The 16,778-nt window shown below is 47.4% G+C and overlaps 1 protein-coding gene across 6 annotated transcripts in view; it reads left to right on the forward strand.

The window, feature by feature from the left end:
• The window catches only part of Ge-1 (Enhancer of mRNA-decapping protein 4 homolog Ge-1), a 93,901-nt gene that overhangs the window by 37,726 nt on the left and 39,397 nt on the right, over positions 1-16,778 (forward strand). For 5 of the 6 annotated variants that reach the window (XM_077685970.1, XM_077685973.1, XM_077685974.1 and 2 more), the window contains exons 5-12: positions 932-1,134; positions 1,265-1,402; positions 1,868-1,975; positions 2,702-2,814; positions 3,286-3,369; positions 8,521-8,637; positions 9,099-9,198; positions 16,485-16,644. In XM_077685970.1, the coding sequence (XP_077542096.1) occupies positions 932-1,134; positions 1,265-1,402; positions 1,868-1,975; positions 2,702-2,814; positions 3,286-3,369; positions 8,521-8,637; positions 9,099-9,198; positions 16,485-16,644 (1,023 nt within the window). The remainder of the gene's footprint in view (positions 1-931; positions 1,135-1,264; positions 1,403-1,867; positions 1,976-2,701; positions 2,815-3,285; positions 3,370-8,520; positions 8,638-9,098; positions 9,199-16,484; positions 16,645-16,778) is intronic. The other variant, XM_077685969.1, reaches the window with a different exon arrangement.

A 16,778-nucleotide genomic window follows, 5' to 3' on the forward strand; every position in this document is an offset into this window, starting at 1 on the left:
GGTGATCGGACTAACTCTAACTCCATCAAACGGAACTCCAAGCTGCTACCTCGACCACGCCCGCTTTACAACAAGTAGCGAGAGAGAGGAAAAAATGCATTTGAGCACCTTTTGGATGCTACTTGCCTCAAATGGGTAGGTAAAATAGCAACCGGACTTGCAGTTAATTTTAATAATGCGGGATCGCTTTCCAAAGACATTTCGTTGCCGTGAGATATGAAATACATGGGCGTCTATGGACATCCGATGGGAATGAGAAAATATTTCATTGCCGTGAGAATTTCGTACTCGTGGAATTTCGTTATCGTGGGGTTTGACTGTATTCCTGACACCGCCCGTTTTGTTTTTGTGGATCATTGTGCAAATGTTCAAAAGAATGCGTTTCCAGAGACAAGATACCTGATATGTTGTGTGTATGAAATTTCACTCATTCGAGACAGTTGGTTTAAATTTTGGCGTCTCGGAGGACGAGGTCGCGGGTTTGATCCCCGGCCGTGGCGGCCGCTTTTCTGATGGAGGCGATAAGCCCATGTGTACGAGATTTCGGCGCACGTTAAAGATCCCCAGGTAGTCAAAATTAATCCGGAGCCCTCCACTACGGCGCACCTCATCGTCCACGTTGCGTCGGCGCGTTAAACCCCACAATCAAATCATCGGAGGCTGCGAGACGTCAAGATTTAAACCAACTGTGTCTAATGTGTGACAAAATTTCATACACACAACATATCGGGTATGTTGTATAAAGCTGCATAAAACCCCAGATTTTAAGTTTCTTCATTAAATTTTACTTACTTCGTTTGTTACTGTAATGGAGTTTGTGCCTGCGGTATGTGTGTGCATTGCTGCGATGCATTTGAGAGCAAGTACCGTTTCGTTTTTTGTCATTTGTTCATTTGTAGCTTGGTCTTTGCCGCATGTTTCAATTTTCCAGCGGCTGACTCTTCTGCTGGAGTGGTGAGGGTGCTGAACCTGCAGACGGGCGTTCGTGTGCTCCTGCGTGGATTCCGAGGCCTCATTCGGGACATGGCTTTTGCCAGACTAATGTCGCCCGTGTTGATTGCTGTGGTGGACGCCTTTGGCACCCTGTGCGTGTACGAAGTGCACAACTCGGACAAGTCGACACTGTGGCTGAAGGTAATGCTGTGGCGCATCATCTTGGGCATCCTTTGCGTGTAGATCTAGTGAGCAGTCTTTTTTAGCTGCAACCAAGGGCATGTAGTCGGGAGTTTCTGCCAGCCCTCGTGTGTGCGCATGTTTCTGCCAGGTCGAGCGTCCGGCAGGGGAGCCGGCCAGTGAGCACCGGCGTGTGGTGTGGTGCCCCTACGTGCCTGACGATGCCCGAGGTGGAAACGGTGGGGACGACGAGGCCTCCAAGGTCTTAGCGGCAACGAACCTGGAGGAGGTATGTTGCCGATTTCCAGCCTGCCTGAGGGCTTCTTACGACTCATGTGACACTTGTCCTGTTTATTGAACTTGATTGCCGCTGCTCATTTCCACTTGCGTGAAAAGGCCAGGCTGCAGTGGCACTTAAATGAGTGCCAAAAGGCTAGCGTGGGAAGCCTGCCTCTGTCGGTGGTGAGCTCCCCAAGCTAGCCCTTGTGTGCCGGCAAGTCCGCCTGCCCCCCCTGCTGTCCAGCATGTGGGAAAGTAGTCAGAAGGGGGTGCTAAAGAATCCGTAAATGCATCTGGCCTCCATGCAAGCGGTTGGTGTGCATTATGGGGAGCCGTGTTTTCCAAAACATGTAGCTGATTTTGCGAAAAGGGCTACTTGAGAGATTTGTAGCCTCTATTGCATCCTGGGTTTCAAAAAGTGAGCTGCATTGCTTTCCCTCTTTGTAATGTATTGCAATAACTGTCTGTTTCCCAGGCTGAGGTGTGGAACTTGGCTGCTGTGGTGGCAGAGCATGGCATGGGCTGCACTTTGACTGTCCCGGATGTTCGTGTGGGGCTGCAGAGGATCATCGAACACACTGGGGTCAGTTCCCTTTGCTGCTGGGGGGCGACAAGTGGTTGGGAAGTGTGTATTCTAAGAGGTGACTATTATCTTAACACGGCTTGCACCTGATATCCTTTGTCGTTTAGGGTCCTAAAGTTAGGCTGCAGTGAAAAAGCACATTATGTTTCTTGAAAAAATTGGAAGTTTTTGCACCTTGAGAAGTAATAAGGGGGCTGTAAGCTGCTCATGGAGTGTGATCACCACTGTTCAGTGAGTGTTCGCTTTGGGTCCCTTTGGCTGAGCATGCTGCCCTTTTTGGGAGGTGTTGGCACATCCTGCCTGCCACTGGTGTTGTCTTGTTTTGTCATCTTTAAATGGTCATATCTGCACATTATGTGGGAAGCATATGCCGTTGGGAGCTTGGTTTTTCATTGGGGTGCCGCATTCTAACTGGTGCTTGATGCCAAAACTGTCCCTCGATAATTTGATCCTGTATTGAGTGGTGCCCCCCCCACCTCTTGACTAAAATGTGTGTACTGTGCCAATCGAACTAGGGGAAGGGAACCCAGCCCGGTCACTATGTAAATGCACCTACTGTGCATGCATAGTTGCTGGTTCTGTCGCTGTCGGGGCAACTTTAAACTAAGGTTCTGCAATGTGGGCAGTCATTGGCTGCCGACTGAAGTAAAAGTGGCTCCCTGTAGCACATTCTTGCAGATTCTCGTGGAGCTCACGAGTGTGTCTTCGTTTCGCTTGCTTCTGCAGCCCATTATAGATGCGTGCTTCTCACCGGATGGCACAGCACTTGCCATTGCTGGCGCTGATGGCCAGGTTCGATTCTTCCAAGTTTACATGCAGGAGCCCGATGTGACACCCAGGTATTGGCACCGTTTTATGCTGTTCCTCGGGGTAATCACTCCCGATTTTCAAAGCGCAGATGCTATGGAGGTGGTTGCGCACTTACCGGGGTTCATTTTGGGGCCCTAATTGACTACTGGTAGCTAGTAAAATGTTCAAACTGGAAAGGATGCTTGAGAATTGTGAAGGACTGTGTCGTGGGGTTCAAACTGGCCACCAGAAAGGAAAAGATTGAGCCTGCATCTGGGGCAACCTGGTGCAGTGGCCATGTCTTTCTTCCTCTTCCCTAGATGTTTGGTTGGAAAGGTGCAGTCCTTCAACCAACGGGTATGGGCTGCACCTGCCAGTACTTGGCGCTGCACGCATCGTTTGCACTAAATATGCATCCTCTGTGCGCCTTCCACACCTTACGAATAGTGGAGGCAGCATAAATTGCCTTCTTGAAAGGAAAGTGACCTAGTAGTGGCTCACGTGTCTCTCCTCGATTCCAGGTGCCTTCATAGGTGGTGCCCACATGACGAAAAGCCGGTGTCTTGCCTCATCTTTCTGGACAACATTGCACTTGCCAACGCAGAGTGAGTTTCGCCACACGTAGAACCCTATAGTTTGTTCTTTAGGAATTGTGATACCGTATTTACTCGAATCTATCGAGCACCTTTTTTTCTGTAAAAATAGGTCCCAAAGTCACATGCGCATTACTATCGAGTACGACTGAAAACTGCGGCGCCGTATCACCATCGGCATTTCAAGATAGCTGCTTGACTACTGAACGCGTAGCCAGCGCTTCGTAGTTGGCGCATGTTTGCCTTTGTTGTCTGCATAGTCTTTTTTTGTGTTCCTCTGTTCTTTCCGCCATGGAATTTCCCATTGCAAAGACAAAGTGGGTTCACCACGATGCTGCGTTTAAGAAGAAAGTAATCTTGTGCGCGGAAAGCAATGGAAATCGGGCCACGTCACGTGCATTTAGTGTTCTGGACACTTGCGTGCGGGACTGGCGCAAACAGAAAGGGAAAACTTTCGCCAGCAAGGCGACACGGAAAGGGTTCAGCGGACCAAAGAGGGTGCGATATCCCCAAATAGAAGACCTACTGGCGGAGTATGTGCAGCAGCAGCGAGCGCCTTAGAGACCCGTAATGACAGAGCTGCCGGGGCAGCGATGGCACTGCACCAGACCGTCGTCGAGATGACTGTCTTGCCACTAATAACTGGCACATTTCATTTTGTGCCACCTTAATAAACCTTGCTTGTTTCAAGTGAGAAAAAGTTGCATTTTTGTATTAAATAATGAATCTAGTGCGCGTTACAATTGAGGACATTGCGTTTTCTTCTTCAGACCGCTAGAAATGGGTGGGCGTTACAATTCGAGGGCACGTTAGATTCGAGTAAATACGGTAAATATTCTTGTCACAGGCTGTAGCAGCTGCGCAATAAACCTTGTGTGGCTTCATTTCTGCTCTCACTACCATGATTGAGACATTTCAATGTCCCTTAATAAAAACAAAAATGGACAGAACAGTTTGGTCACAAAGTATGCCCACTACGCCTCAGTTTTCTTAAAAGCCATTTTCTGTAGTTTCTTATCAAAACAAATAAAAATTAGTTCCAAGTTAGCTTTTTTTTTCTTTTTGCACTGATTCCAAATTTGCACTTTGTCGTTTTAGTAATTGCCCATTTTTCGTGAAAACAGTTGGAATATAATGCACTAAAAGTGGTGGTTCGATATGACCAGATACTACAACAAACAAGCAGCACAATGGCAGGAGTACTTTGATAAAGCAATTGTGTAATGTTTGAGCATCGCCTCCTGTATTTTACAATGCCAAACGCATCGCTCACTTTCCAATGAGAGAGTGAATGGTACGCCTGCAGTGTCCATATGTCGCATGGTGGGGCCCCGAGCTGAACCGGGATCACCCGACTGTAACTAAATTCGAGAGCGGCTTGTGCCTGGTTGCCAAGGCAACTGATGTTTGAGGTTGTCGGAGTAACGACGCTCTCGCTAGCGTTAGAAAACTCAGACCGGCGGCGGAGCACGTTTTGCCAATGTTGCCGCTTTCCACCACACGTCGCCCAAGATGAACCGGTCACATGACTAAAGTGCTGGGAAGGCTAGCGATTGGGGGAGAGTGGCCGGAGTAGGAGAGGGCTTGGTTGGCCGGTACGGGCTGATGCGTTTGGCATTGTAAAATTACAGGAGGTGATGGTTAGAGCAAGAAAAGGCTGGAATTTGTGCTTCCAGAAAAATGAATTTAAAAAAGTGCATGTGATTGTGAACGCACAGAAAATCGCATGTACAGTGGAACCCCGCTGATATGTCCCCCCAGGACTTGCAACGACCTGCTTCTTACAACGGATCACCGCTGTCCCGGCAAACTCTCCATAGAAACAGTGCATCAAAAATCCTGATGATATGACTCTCAGGAGCGCACGGTCTGCTTCATGCGGCGGACCCTGGTGTGGATAAACCGGCGTTTTTCCTATATTTTACACCGCTTCGCCGCCTCTACTTTATGTGCAAAGGTGTGCAAGCAGGCGCAAGCAGGCGGGTACTCGTGAGCGGGAGTTAACCTTTGACGACCCCACGCGGCAGCAGTATGCCAACACGCCAACCACGAGGAGTCGACGTTCAGGGGGCAGGCGGACCGTGAATTTGAAGCTCCCATTCTGAAATCAATACAAATAGCATAGCCTGGCAGAGTAGACCTTTGGCATTATATCCATATAAATCATTATGAGTTTGATCAAGTGAAATTGCTCTAAACCCCCGTAAGAAGTGCCTCAAGAAATAAATTTTAAAGCATTTTATTTCTTGAAAAAACAAAGCTATGTTAAAACAAATTACATATCTGAAATCAGCGTAAAAGAAACTCAAGACAGCCAAATTTCATCTAGCTGGAACTAAAAATTTTAAAAATCATCTAAAGACCCACCTCCCCCTTTAAAGGAGCCATGAAGAGAAAATGCAAGTTGGTTTTATTCGAAAGATTTCGTGTTTTATAGTGCCCCCAGCGCTTTTCCGGATACAAACGGTGCTTTATTCACTGAGAAATTAAACAATTTCGGTTAAAATTTTGATTTTCCCGCTCAATCGTGCGTTTTCGTGGTCCCAAGTGACATCACGGGAACCGACCGCTCTGCAGCCTAGAATACCTTCATTCACGCATCCGCCGTACAGGGTAGAGACATGTATACGCTGGCGCCGCCATGTTCGGTTGCTCGCTCGCCGCCGAAGCAAGTCATTCTGTCAAAACCGCGCTAAAATTATCGCCGCAACGCGGTTTACTGAAGAAGTTTGAATCATATTGTCTGTTTCGCGTTGCTAGGTCTCGTGGGAAACGAAAAGAATAACGCGTTGAGCCCGTTGGCCCAATTGCGGCGGCACGGGACCGTTCAAAGGTTGTCTCCACCCTGTACAGCGGTGTTGGTTTGTTCCCGCGTTTCTTTACGTTCCGTAACCTAGATGGCGCCACCATACCGTGGCAAGCGTTTGGTTTGTTTTTGCCCGCATTTAAACCTGGCTTGTTTTTGTTCTGGGAGAAAATATTCGTTCCCTGAAACAGTGCTCGCTCGACAAATGGGGTCACGTAAGACACCGTTGCTTGCGTCAATCAGCCAGTGTCGTCTGAGACAACCCCAAGCCCCGTAGTGCTGTGCAGCTAAACCAAAGCATGCTGTGCGCAGTACGAACAGCAGAACGCATCAGTACTTCTATGTTTACATGTGCTTTCGTAACTTCCACTGTTTGTCCCATCATTCCTATTGCTTTGTAAAGAATGTGCCCTAAATTTAAGCGCAAATCGCTCGTTCGTCTAGTTTGTAAGCTCTACCTAATTTGCGTCTGCTTCTGCCAGCCTCCGCCAATCGCAGAGCTTAGCCCATGTGACATCACAGGTTCTGTTGCGGGAAATGAGCTGGTGGGTCGCATGACCATTCCCGTTTTTCCTAATTATGTAGCTTATTTGAGCGAAGTTTACGTTAAAAGTGGTGTCAGTATGATTCTAACAAGACAATCTTTTGAATGAACCAAACTTGTGTTTTCTCTTCATGGCTCCTTTAAGCATTTGAATATGTTCAGACTGTATATTTGTGACAAAATAATTAAGTATACCTTACCTTTTACCTTTTGTATAAATACCTTTTGTCATATGACCTCCATCATTTTTGTGTAGCTATCTTGTAGCATATGTGTGGCATAAAAATATTGTTCGCGGCGCATCCCATCGCGCACAGTTGAAATTACAGGGCTTTCAACATTACGCACTGCAGCTTCAGCAGCGCACTTGTGTGGCTCAAAGGTGTGGTAACATTTTTCGCCTTTGTGACAGCGCCACAAACTTCGGAGTTCGTAGACACATTATGGAGCTAAACAGCTACTATGCTATCTGTAGTCAACCAGCTGGGAATCGTGCACTACTGATGAAGTGAGGTGACCATGGCAATATCTTTGAAAGTGGTACGATCTCGTGCCCCATTCACCGCTGCCGCAGTCGCGGCAACCTTCAGCTTATCTCTTTCCTGCAAACTAGCGTTACTCTGATTACCTGCTGATTTCGGTCACTGAGAGAGCTATTTTTTATTCGGTCAACTTAGTTTGTTCTGGTGTGTGGTCTAATATACGGGATAGCACAGGGCCCCGGCTAGCTTCGCTAGAGAAGCCACTACCAGCCGTACTTGGCTCGCTCGTTCTAGCCGCATGGACCCCGACTCCGATATCTGTCAGCGCAGCCATGAGAAAAGGGGCTTCCTGACGACCGGTCAAAACGGGATCTCACATCAGAGTCCCCGTGGGATGAACGCGCGTCCAGCTTGTTGCTTAGAGGGAGAGAAGGTACACGCTCATGGTGGGCCAAACCCGGTACGCCGCATGCGGGTCACGAAGGGACCAAGACACTCGTAATGCGCCAACTGCCAAAATGGTGGCCCCCAGCTTGCCCGTACATGTGCAGATGAGGCTTAGGGTAACCAGGGTGCCCACAGGTGGTGGCGAGCAGTCTACTCGTGCCTCACTGCCAATCAGGGGGCACACAGTAATAACCTACGCTGAACAGCCAATTGAAGTGCGCGTTGCGACTTTTTCCTATTCTAGTTTTACGTCAAAACAATGGAAACAATGAAGCTATTGCAACTTGAAATTGAGAAAAATTGATCTTTTCAACAAGGCCCAGATGGCCACGATCGCCCAAGCATGTACCGAAAGAGCTACCTTTAGTCAAGAAAGTTCCATTTTCTCGTCAAAGCTCAACTAATTTTCATTACTGGCAAGGCTGTAAATTGATGTTATGGCACAAATATTTATGGCCTGGGTGAGAAAATTCACATATCAATAGAAAAAAAGCCCTTTTTACTGAAAATGGTGATGTAAAATAACTTGACTTTCAGTAAATTTTTTTGTTTTGGCCTTACAGGCTTGCGCGCCCCCCTTGTTTACTTTAAATTGATCCCTTGGCTAGACTGTCTCCTTTTATGTTCTTCCTCCCTTTTTCCCCATAATGAAAGCCTCCTGCATAAGCGGCTTAGTTTCACTGGGCATTCTCAGTGTCGGTGCCACTTCTGCATATGACTGAAGAAGCGGTCTCTGGCAACTACCAGATTTTAATTCCTTTATGGTGTGCAGCGTGTGTTCAAGGGCAGTTGAAAGTCTTGGTTTTCTAGAAGGCTCTCCCATAAAACGTCTAGAATGTGCATTCTGACCTCAACGTTTGGAGGGCGTCTTTCCCCCTTCCCAGCGGCCGTGTTCCCCTTTTCAGCACACAGTTCTGGAGGTATGCCCTGACAGGCACGGACAACAACACAGAGCTGAAGCTGTGGAACTGCGAACGTTGGACTTGCCTTCAGACCATCAGGTGTGTGCAGCTGCGGTCCATTCAGCCATTCACATGTCCTTCAAAGGGTTACTGCGGGTTGTGCAATCAGTGAATAGGGCTTTACGTTCCGAGTGCAAGGAAGTGCCACAGTTTTTGATCCTCACTGTTCAGGTAACTCTTTCAGTACCATAAGGGCAATTTCTATTTTGTCAAGTTTCATTAATGCAAAAACTGTGACTTTTAAAAAAATTCACACTGCAAATAAAACTGTGAGGCTAATTAAAATGTGTTTTAAACGGTGTAGTTTTATAGGTGAAGTAAGAGGTCAGAATGTGAAATTAAATGCGTGAAAGACATTTTTCAGCGCACTTTAGGAAAGAGTACTAGATATGTGTGGCATTTCTGGCCCATGTTCGCACTTGCATGAGCACTGGGAAAGCCTACCTGGCTGTTTCGAAGTGTTCAGGGCCTAACTGTATCCCATGTTTCCTTCCTGACAGGTTCATTGTGCCACCAGGAGACACAGCCCCGCCACCTGCTTTCAAGGTTGAGGTTGACCCCAGTGCCAACTACATAGTGCTGTCGGACATTCACAGAAAGGTGAGGCTTAAATCTTCCTTTGCCAGTTGCTTGCGATCCTGTTAAGGTGGCTGGAATGGAAGATGTGACAAGTGCGGGGCAGTGCCCTTGCATGCCGAGGGCGTACTTTGCAGGCCAGCCGCGAGGGGAGGATAGGACACTTAGTCAGAGGTGCGGTAAGCCCTGAGGAAGTGTGAGGGAAACTGGCGAGGAGAGTGCGCACCTCAAGAAGAAAAAATGCTTCCCGTGGTCAGAATTGAACCTGCGTCCCTCGCGTTTTTGGGGCGCACAGCATTTCCTTTCGGCTCGTAGCACGGGCATTGGCTTTAGACTGTGGCAGTTTGGATTTTGGACTTCAGGAGGGCAGATTGTGGGTTTTTATTGAACTAACTCAGTTTGCATGAAGAAAGCACCGCTTTTTAACCATCTTTCTCTTAAGAAAGGGGCAGACCCAAGAAGGGCCACCAGCTCCTCTGCTTCCTGTCTTCACATCTCAATTGCAAAGGTGGCCCCCCCTTTTTTTTTTTTTTTTTTTTCAACAAAGCATCAATACTGGTCACGAGTCCTGTGAAGACACATTTTGCTTAGTGGTCTGGAGCTGAAAAGACGTGGAGTCCTGGTAAGCATGACTGATTAGACCGAAGGACCAAATCGCTCGGTACATGGTAGCGTTGCCTTTGGTTGCCTTTACACTGCTATACATTTCTGCTGCTTTGCTTGTTTCCGGTTTATCGTGACACAAACAGCAGCTACAGCAGCTATGGAATTTCTGTGTCATTTGATTAGAGATTTCTCAGCCATTAAGGCATCTTTCAGCACCAAAATAGCGCCAAAATGGCTGTGGAAAGGCCAGTTTTTTCTTGCTTCCACAAAACTTCTTTTCTTCTCTTGAGCTACTGGACACATTTAGGCCTTCTGTTGGGGAAAAAAACAATGCACTTATGTGGCATGCACTGGTTCTGGGCCATTCTTTCTATCTGCAGCAGCAGATAGAAAAAGGGGACTGTTACGTTGTCTTCTTTGATGGCTCTGCTAATGATTACTTATGGTAAAGTAATAGATCTTCCGAAATCTGAAATCTCGTATCTGCACATGAAACCAGCTGTACGACAGACTTCGAGAAATGTGGCAGCAGGAATGGAACAAATTATCCAACAAACTCCACACAGTAAAGCCATACATAGGTAAATACCAGGGTGGCGAACCGGAACCGAACCGAAAACCAGAACTGAACCAGTATTTTTGCCGGAACTGAACCCGAACCCGAACCGTTATTTTTTGAGCATGAACCCGAACCGGAACTGAACCGAAAAAAGAAATAACGGCTACCGGTTCATGCCGAAACGGTTCGACCCTCCGTCGTTGATATTGCACAGTCAATGCAATTCAGGCCTTTTTTTTTATTTTACGTATCATCAACTTCGTACCCGCTCGCGCACTTTCTCCTCCATAGAATTGAACACTATCACGCTCTATGTAACAACAGGGGAAATGAATGGGCACCAATGTAGCAATGGTCTGTTGCTGCTGGAAGTGCGAGCTAAGTGCAAGCTGACCAAACGAAACGTCATTCTTGGCAGCTTGCAGGGGATAGCAATCAGGCTGCAGGAGGGCTCCACTGTGCAACAGCGAAAGCCCACACCCGATGTGTGCTAACTTTTAAATGCGAATGCATTTCTTAGTCGAGCCATGTCAGGCGCCATGCGGCGTCCACGCGCCCGCAGGTGTTATTTCTCCGCTCTCACCCCCTCTCCCATAGCAACAGCTGCGAGCGCGCGCGCTCCTCCTCTCCCCTAGCAACCGGAGCAGGTGGTGCGGGCGGATCAGCGGCGAGTGAGTGGAGAGGAGGAGCGCGCTCGGGCATGTGAGGGCGCTTGCATCGCGGGAGCTTGCCAGAGCTCCCGCGTGTGTGGGAAAGTGTAGGCGAGGGTAGGCGCGGTGCTTCGGTGCTTCTCCTCTCGACGCTCGCCCCACTCTCCCACGCCCGCATGCTTCTCAAAGACCCTTTGACTGTGCACTTTACCGACCACAAGGCAGTGATCGTGGCCGTCAAGTACAACGACAACACAAACAGGTGTTAAATAAATGGTTACGCTACAAATCACCGTCTCCTCATTAATTATAAATTCCGCGCACTCTCGCGCAAAATAAATGCATTCCCATTTCCTCACGATTCTTTTAGGGGAGGTGGGGTGAATTTTTTTTGCATTTCATAATTTGTTTAAAAGGTCCGACGCCTGCAAATTGTTAGTACTTGACTGGTGTGAGCGCAGGAGCTGTTCAGTGGCTAAGCCATTTGCTGCTGACCACAAGTGGCGTCGATCGCCCTTCCCCACGACCGTTTTTATGAATTAGATGGAAATCGAGAACGTCCATGTATCGAGATTTTGATCCACGTTTAATATCACCAGCTGGTTAAAATAAGTCTGCCGGCCTGCAGAGATATAGCACGGGGCATCAAATGCACCGTTTTTTTTTTTAATGTGTTTACACGGACAAATCACGGACAAAAGGCAAATCACATTGTTTTGAGATATTGCGCAAAAAGTAAGTAAAACCGAATAAGTAAAAAAAAAAAGCAACAAAGCGTGGATATTGCTCTATACTTTTCTTTTCCCTGCCTTTCACAACCAAACGTGTCATCAGTGCGGAGGATGTGAGTTCCGTGGTTAGTTTTTGAGGACAGTACAGTGAACAAGTTCCGTTTTCATCGGAATCATCGGAACTCCGGGTCTGATGGACGCCATTTTCACACAACTCGCCACTATCGTGGGTTCAAATTTCACTCTTGGCGCGGTCTCTGCACGCAAAATATCAGCAAAACAAAATGAAATCGAATTATGAGTTGTCAATAAATATGCCAGCTGGCGTTAGTTGTCCACCAGGCGCCGTTTTTAGCTTTCGCAGGACGTTTGAAATCATCGGACACCGGCGTCCGATGGCCTAGGGCGCCGTACTGAAAGAGGTAAGCGCACTTATTTGAACGCGCCTGTTCGCAGGCCTAAATTTAAGGCTTCAAGATTATCGTGATGGGCGATTCCAAGTTTGCTTTGCAATTGCGCCACTGCCCTTGGAGAACAGCAACATTTTGAATTTTTGTTTGTATTTTGATTTGACTGTCGTTTTAAACTACTAAATTTTTTTTTTTCTTTTCTAGCTTCAGTGATAATTCAACTCATTGAACCGGTTCGCGAACCGGTTCAAGCTCCCGAAACGGTTTGCAAACCAGTTCGGTACGTGATTTTTTTCGAACAGGAACTGAACCGGAATGGAATGATTTCACCTGAACCGTAACCGGAACCAAACCGGTATTTTTTTTCAGTTCGACACACTGGTAAATACCTAAGAAACCAGGTAATACACAGAAGTATCTACAGTGGAATCTCGATGATACGATTCTGGGTGATACGAATTTCGGGATGATACGAATTTCTGAAAAGTCCCGGCGAAATTGCATTGTTTGCAATGGGAAAAATTTCGGCTGTTACGAACGGGCCTGCGTGGCCCGGCGGATGATACGAACCAACCGGCGAGGCGCCCAACTGCCGAACAAGCAAGTGACGGCTCTCCGTCCCCATTTGTCACTCTTCTTTCTCACGAAAACGCGTCCCGAACGCCCCATGCGCGCCGCGAAACCTCTCGCACGCTGCGCGCGCCGCGGCCGGCAGCGGCAACTTGGCGGCGGCTTCGGCCGCGAAGTTAGTACACTGTAGCGAAGTGGCACGGCCGCTCGAGCGACCGCTTCTAGCCGCTCTTTAAAGTGCCGCTCAAGGTGCACACGAAGTTGTTTGTGCAGTAAAGGAGCTGATAACGTTGGCGAAAACAATACTATAAAACATCATCCGCGCCGCTAGTGAAAGCGCCGATAAAATATCTGCCGGAGTGCTAAGCCTAAACATCTCGGGCGGAGCCAGCCGGCTGTCGCGATCGTGTCTCAAGTCGTCAGCATCATTTTCTGAATGAGGTAGGAGATACCGCGGGCGCAAAATCGTCAATGCGGGCGTGAAAATACAGCGCGCGCAAAGCCGAGGCGTGCGAATCGCGTGCAAAAACTCACCATGCGGTTCACGCTTGACTGTTGCAGCGTGTAGCGAGCTTGGGCACCGCGAGTGAGGAGACAAGCGCGAAGCTAGGCGAAGCGTTACGCGCTCCAGAAAAGACTGCTTTGCGACATGGGGGTTTAAAAAAAAACAGAAAAAATCGCGGATTTCCCCACGCGAAAGTAAGAAAAGAAATAAACGAAAACTTTTTCAGCGCTCAATTTTTTGGTCTATGTTGGGTCATACGAATTTCGGATGATACGAATATTTTTCGCGGTCCCGCGAGATTCGTATCATCGAGATTCTACTGTATTTGTAGACTGTGAATAGGCCACACTCACGCCACACACGCCTATCTGTTGAATGACACAAACTCATTTCGTGCAGGGCGTGACTTCAGACCTCAGACCCTCTCATATTTCAGGGAGGTTCTGATTATTCTTTTGTGCGCACAGACAGCCTGGCTGTGCACTACGCTCTGAGGTACTAGGTGCTGTCATTTCTCAACCATAGCCCCCTTCATCCGCCATAATAGGCATTTTCATATTTTAGTCTAGGAGCCCTCTACACCCACATATACAATTTTTTAGGCAGTACCATTCCCCTGCTTACCTCATACAAATTTTAAGCACAAACCTGACATTGAAGGACCACCTAACGCAGTCTTGGCGCTCTTTGGTTGCATATACCCTTGCGCCATTAAACACAAACTTACTACAAATCTTAAATCTCAGAAAAAGAGCGGCTTGCAGGAACAAGGCAGCAGGAAAGTCTCCTTGTTGAGAAAACGATTGACGCCAGAAAAACAAAGGCAAAGCTTGCAGCAGCAGTTGTTTTTATATCTTCAGCTGATGCAGGCGACATAACTTGCATTTTAAAATGAAGCAGCCTGAGATAAACAGCAAAAACTAAGAAAAAAACCTTGTTACACCAACCTATTAGTGTCGTGCACTGGTCTTATTAGGTATTGTGCAATAAACAACTTTGCGTTGTGCCGACAAAGGTATAAATAATCTTCGTTAAAACATCAGTTGGTTCTTAAAAGCCCTTGACAACCCTTGAATTTTTACTTTGGAGCCTGTACGAACCATGCTTATAAATTGCTCTTTCAAACACAACACCAGTGTTGAGGTAATTATTCATAGTTTATTGGTCAAACAAACAGAAAAAAAATGCACACAAAAAGTTTACACACAATACATATAAGCTTTTGTACTGAGCCCAAAAATTATGTTAAGAATTCTAAGATATACAAGTAGTTTTTGGGTTCCTTTGCTAGAATTACGCCATGTTTTGGATTTTTAAAGACTATCAATATAGCGGACCTAACGGCTGGGCCACTTCTCGAAACAGTCATGTGAGGGCAGAAAGTTCAGGTAAGCAGTAAATTTTGTGGCCCCGATTGAAGTATGCTGTGCAAAGCCTGTTGACAACGTCAAAGGCTAAGCCGTGGGGTCTTGGTGCCTGACGTTTGCTAGTGTACTATAAGAATTGAAGTGTGTACCCGGTCCTTGAATCTGCACACACCCAGAGTTTATAGCCGAATTTTGGGACTTTGTCTAAAATGTAGCTCCTTATTCTCAATCAGGCTTTAGATTTAACCATTCGTTCATCAACAGTGAGGTTGCACTGCGCGTGAAGCAAATTTACTGAACCTTCATTTATGTTCTTCAGCAGCCACGGCACTCTCCAGGTCTTTCCAACAGATGCTGCAGTTGCAGTGTCTACCGGGTTGCTTACATTCAGGAATGGTATCAGCTCAAATAATCTGTCCCGAGGCGTAACATTTGCTGGGAGAAGGTTGCTGAATATTCCTGTTGTCCGCCAGTGTAGCTGGAGCCACGCCACCTCGATAACGCCCATGTAGATTGTCATTCCGATAAAGTCTCAGCATCTCCAGTCGAGTGACTTCATCCCACGAGCCGTCACGTCAAGAGTAGGTCGGTCTCTCTAGAATATGCATCCAAGCATACTTGTTTGTTTTCTCAAAGTCCTTACCACTTCAGCTGTAAAAAAAAAGAGAAAATAATCAGTGCTTTTGAAAAGCGCTGCACAGCGCTCTTGAGAAGTGGTGTGCATTGCCCCGCAGCACTACTCCGACATGAGCGTTCGGCTGTCTTGAAGGTTATAACGCAATACGGCACAGTGTATTTGGTGAAATAACCCCACTGTTCACTGTCCAGACCATACACATGAAAGTAAAACCGCAGTTGTCAGATTAGAAGCACGTTTTGTTTATAAATACAGTGTGAAGTCAAAAATGAACCTTACCTGCCAGCAGTTGTCGAAGTCTGAAACCTTTGAATTTGAGAGTCTTCATCAGAACTGGAATCTGATAAACCCACATCGTTGCCGGAGTCATCACTGCTGCTGGGGTAAGAAAAATCGGCTGCAGCAGCTGCCAGAATCCCTGCCACAGCTGTCTGCCTTTGCTGAGCGCACTGTGAAATAGGACGCGATTTTCACCCAGTCTAAACCATGGGCTATGGGCCCAAATTTCACTCTTGGCGCCGTCTCCGCATGCGAAATGTAAACAAACAAACAAGTGAAACTGAAAGATGAGTTTCCAATGAATACATCATATGGTAGTAATTGTCCGCAAGGCGCCGTTTTTTGTTTTTGCGGGAGGTTTGAAATCATTGGAACTCCGTGTCCGGTGGCCTATAGCACCGTAAGGAAAGAGTTAAGACATAACCTTGCTTTACGTTTTAATAGTGCTCATAGCATATTGAGCAACCGACCCCTTTTAGCAGTTGGAGCCTATAATTGTGCGTAAAATAAATGCACACCTTATTAGGTATCCAACTTCGCTTATGTTTAAAGTGTAGGCCCCTACCACCGAGAAGCTTCTACTCCGCTTTACTTATTTTAGTTCACAAAGATGTAAAAATGTATTTCCTCTGGGCAGAAGGCAAGAAAGTAAGCTCAAGATAATGACCGTTGACCATTACGGTGGAACAGCGAATACGTTACCGATTAAGCGGCCTGAACCAAGGGGGGAATATTTTGTGTGCAGAAGCACGGCAGCTGCGCAGTCTAGACAGCATGCATGCTTCGGCACACCACACACTGCTCTTGCTGTACCGATGCCTTTGGTGCCGCCACGCAGAGGCACATGCTTGGGAACCAGCTTCGGGCTGCTTCCATTCTAGCCTGCTCAATCCCGTGTTGCCAGTGAATTCCCTTTCACGGAAGGCTGAGCTTGAGTCGGCATCATACGTGTAGTGGGAGCAAATGGGGAAGTTGCCGCTGCCTCTTGGCCCGCAGGTGGTGTACGTCTGCCAGCTGAAGCTGGACCATGACGCCGAGCTCGTCTCTTTGGCACTGTTCCCGGTTGTTGCACCAGTCTTGAACTTCGCTGTGGTCGAGGCCCGCCGGTGCCGCTTCAAGCCGTCCACCAACACAGAGCAGATTAATCGCCTGGAAGGTGGGTGCGGGCCTGTGCTGCTGCTGCTCAGTGTTTCCCTCAAAATTTGCCCCATTTGAAAGCTCATCTATTACTTGCACACTTGAATCATGAAAAAAGGATAACTTCTCTGTACACGTATAGGTGGCTTATTT

Source organism: Haemaphysalis longicornis, unplaced genomic scaffold (assembly GCF_048455015.1).
Source record: "Haemaphysalis longicornis isolate Haplotype H1 unplaced genomic scaffold, Haemaphysalis longicornis Haplotype H1 scaffold_1, whole genome shotgun sequence".
NCBI lineage: Eukaryota > Metazoa > Arthropoda > Arachnida > Ixodida > Ixodidae > Haemaphysalis > Haemaphysalis longicornis.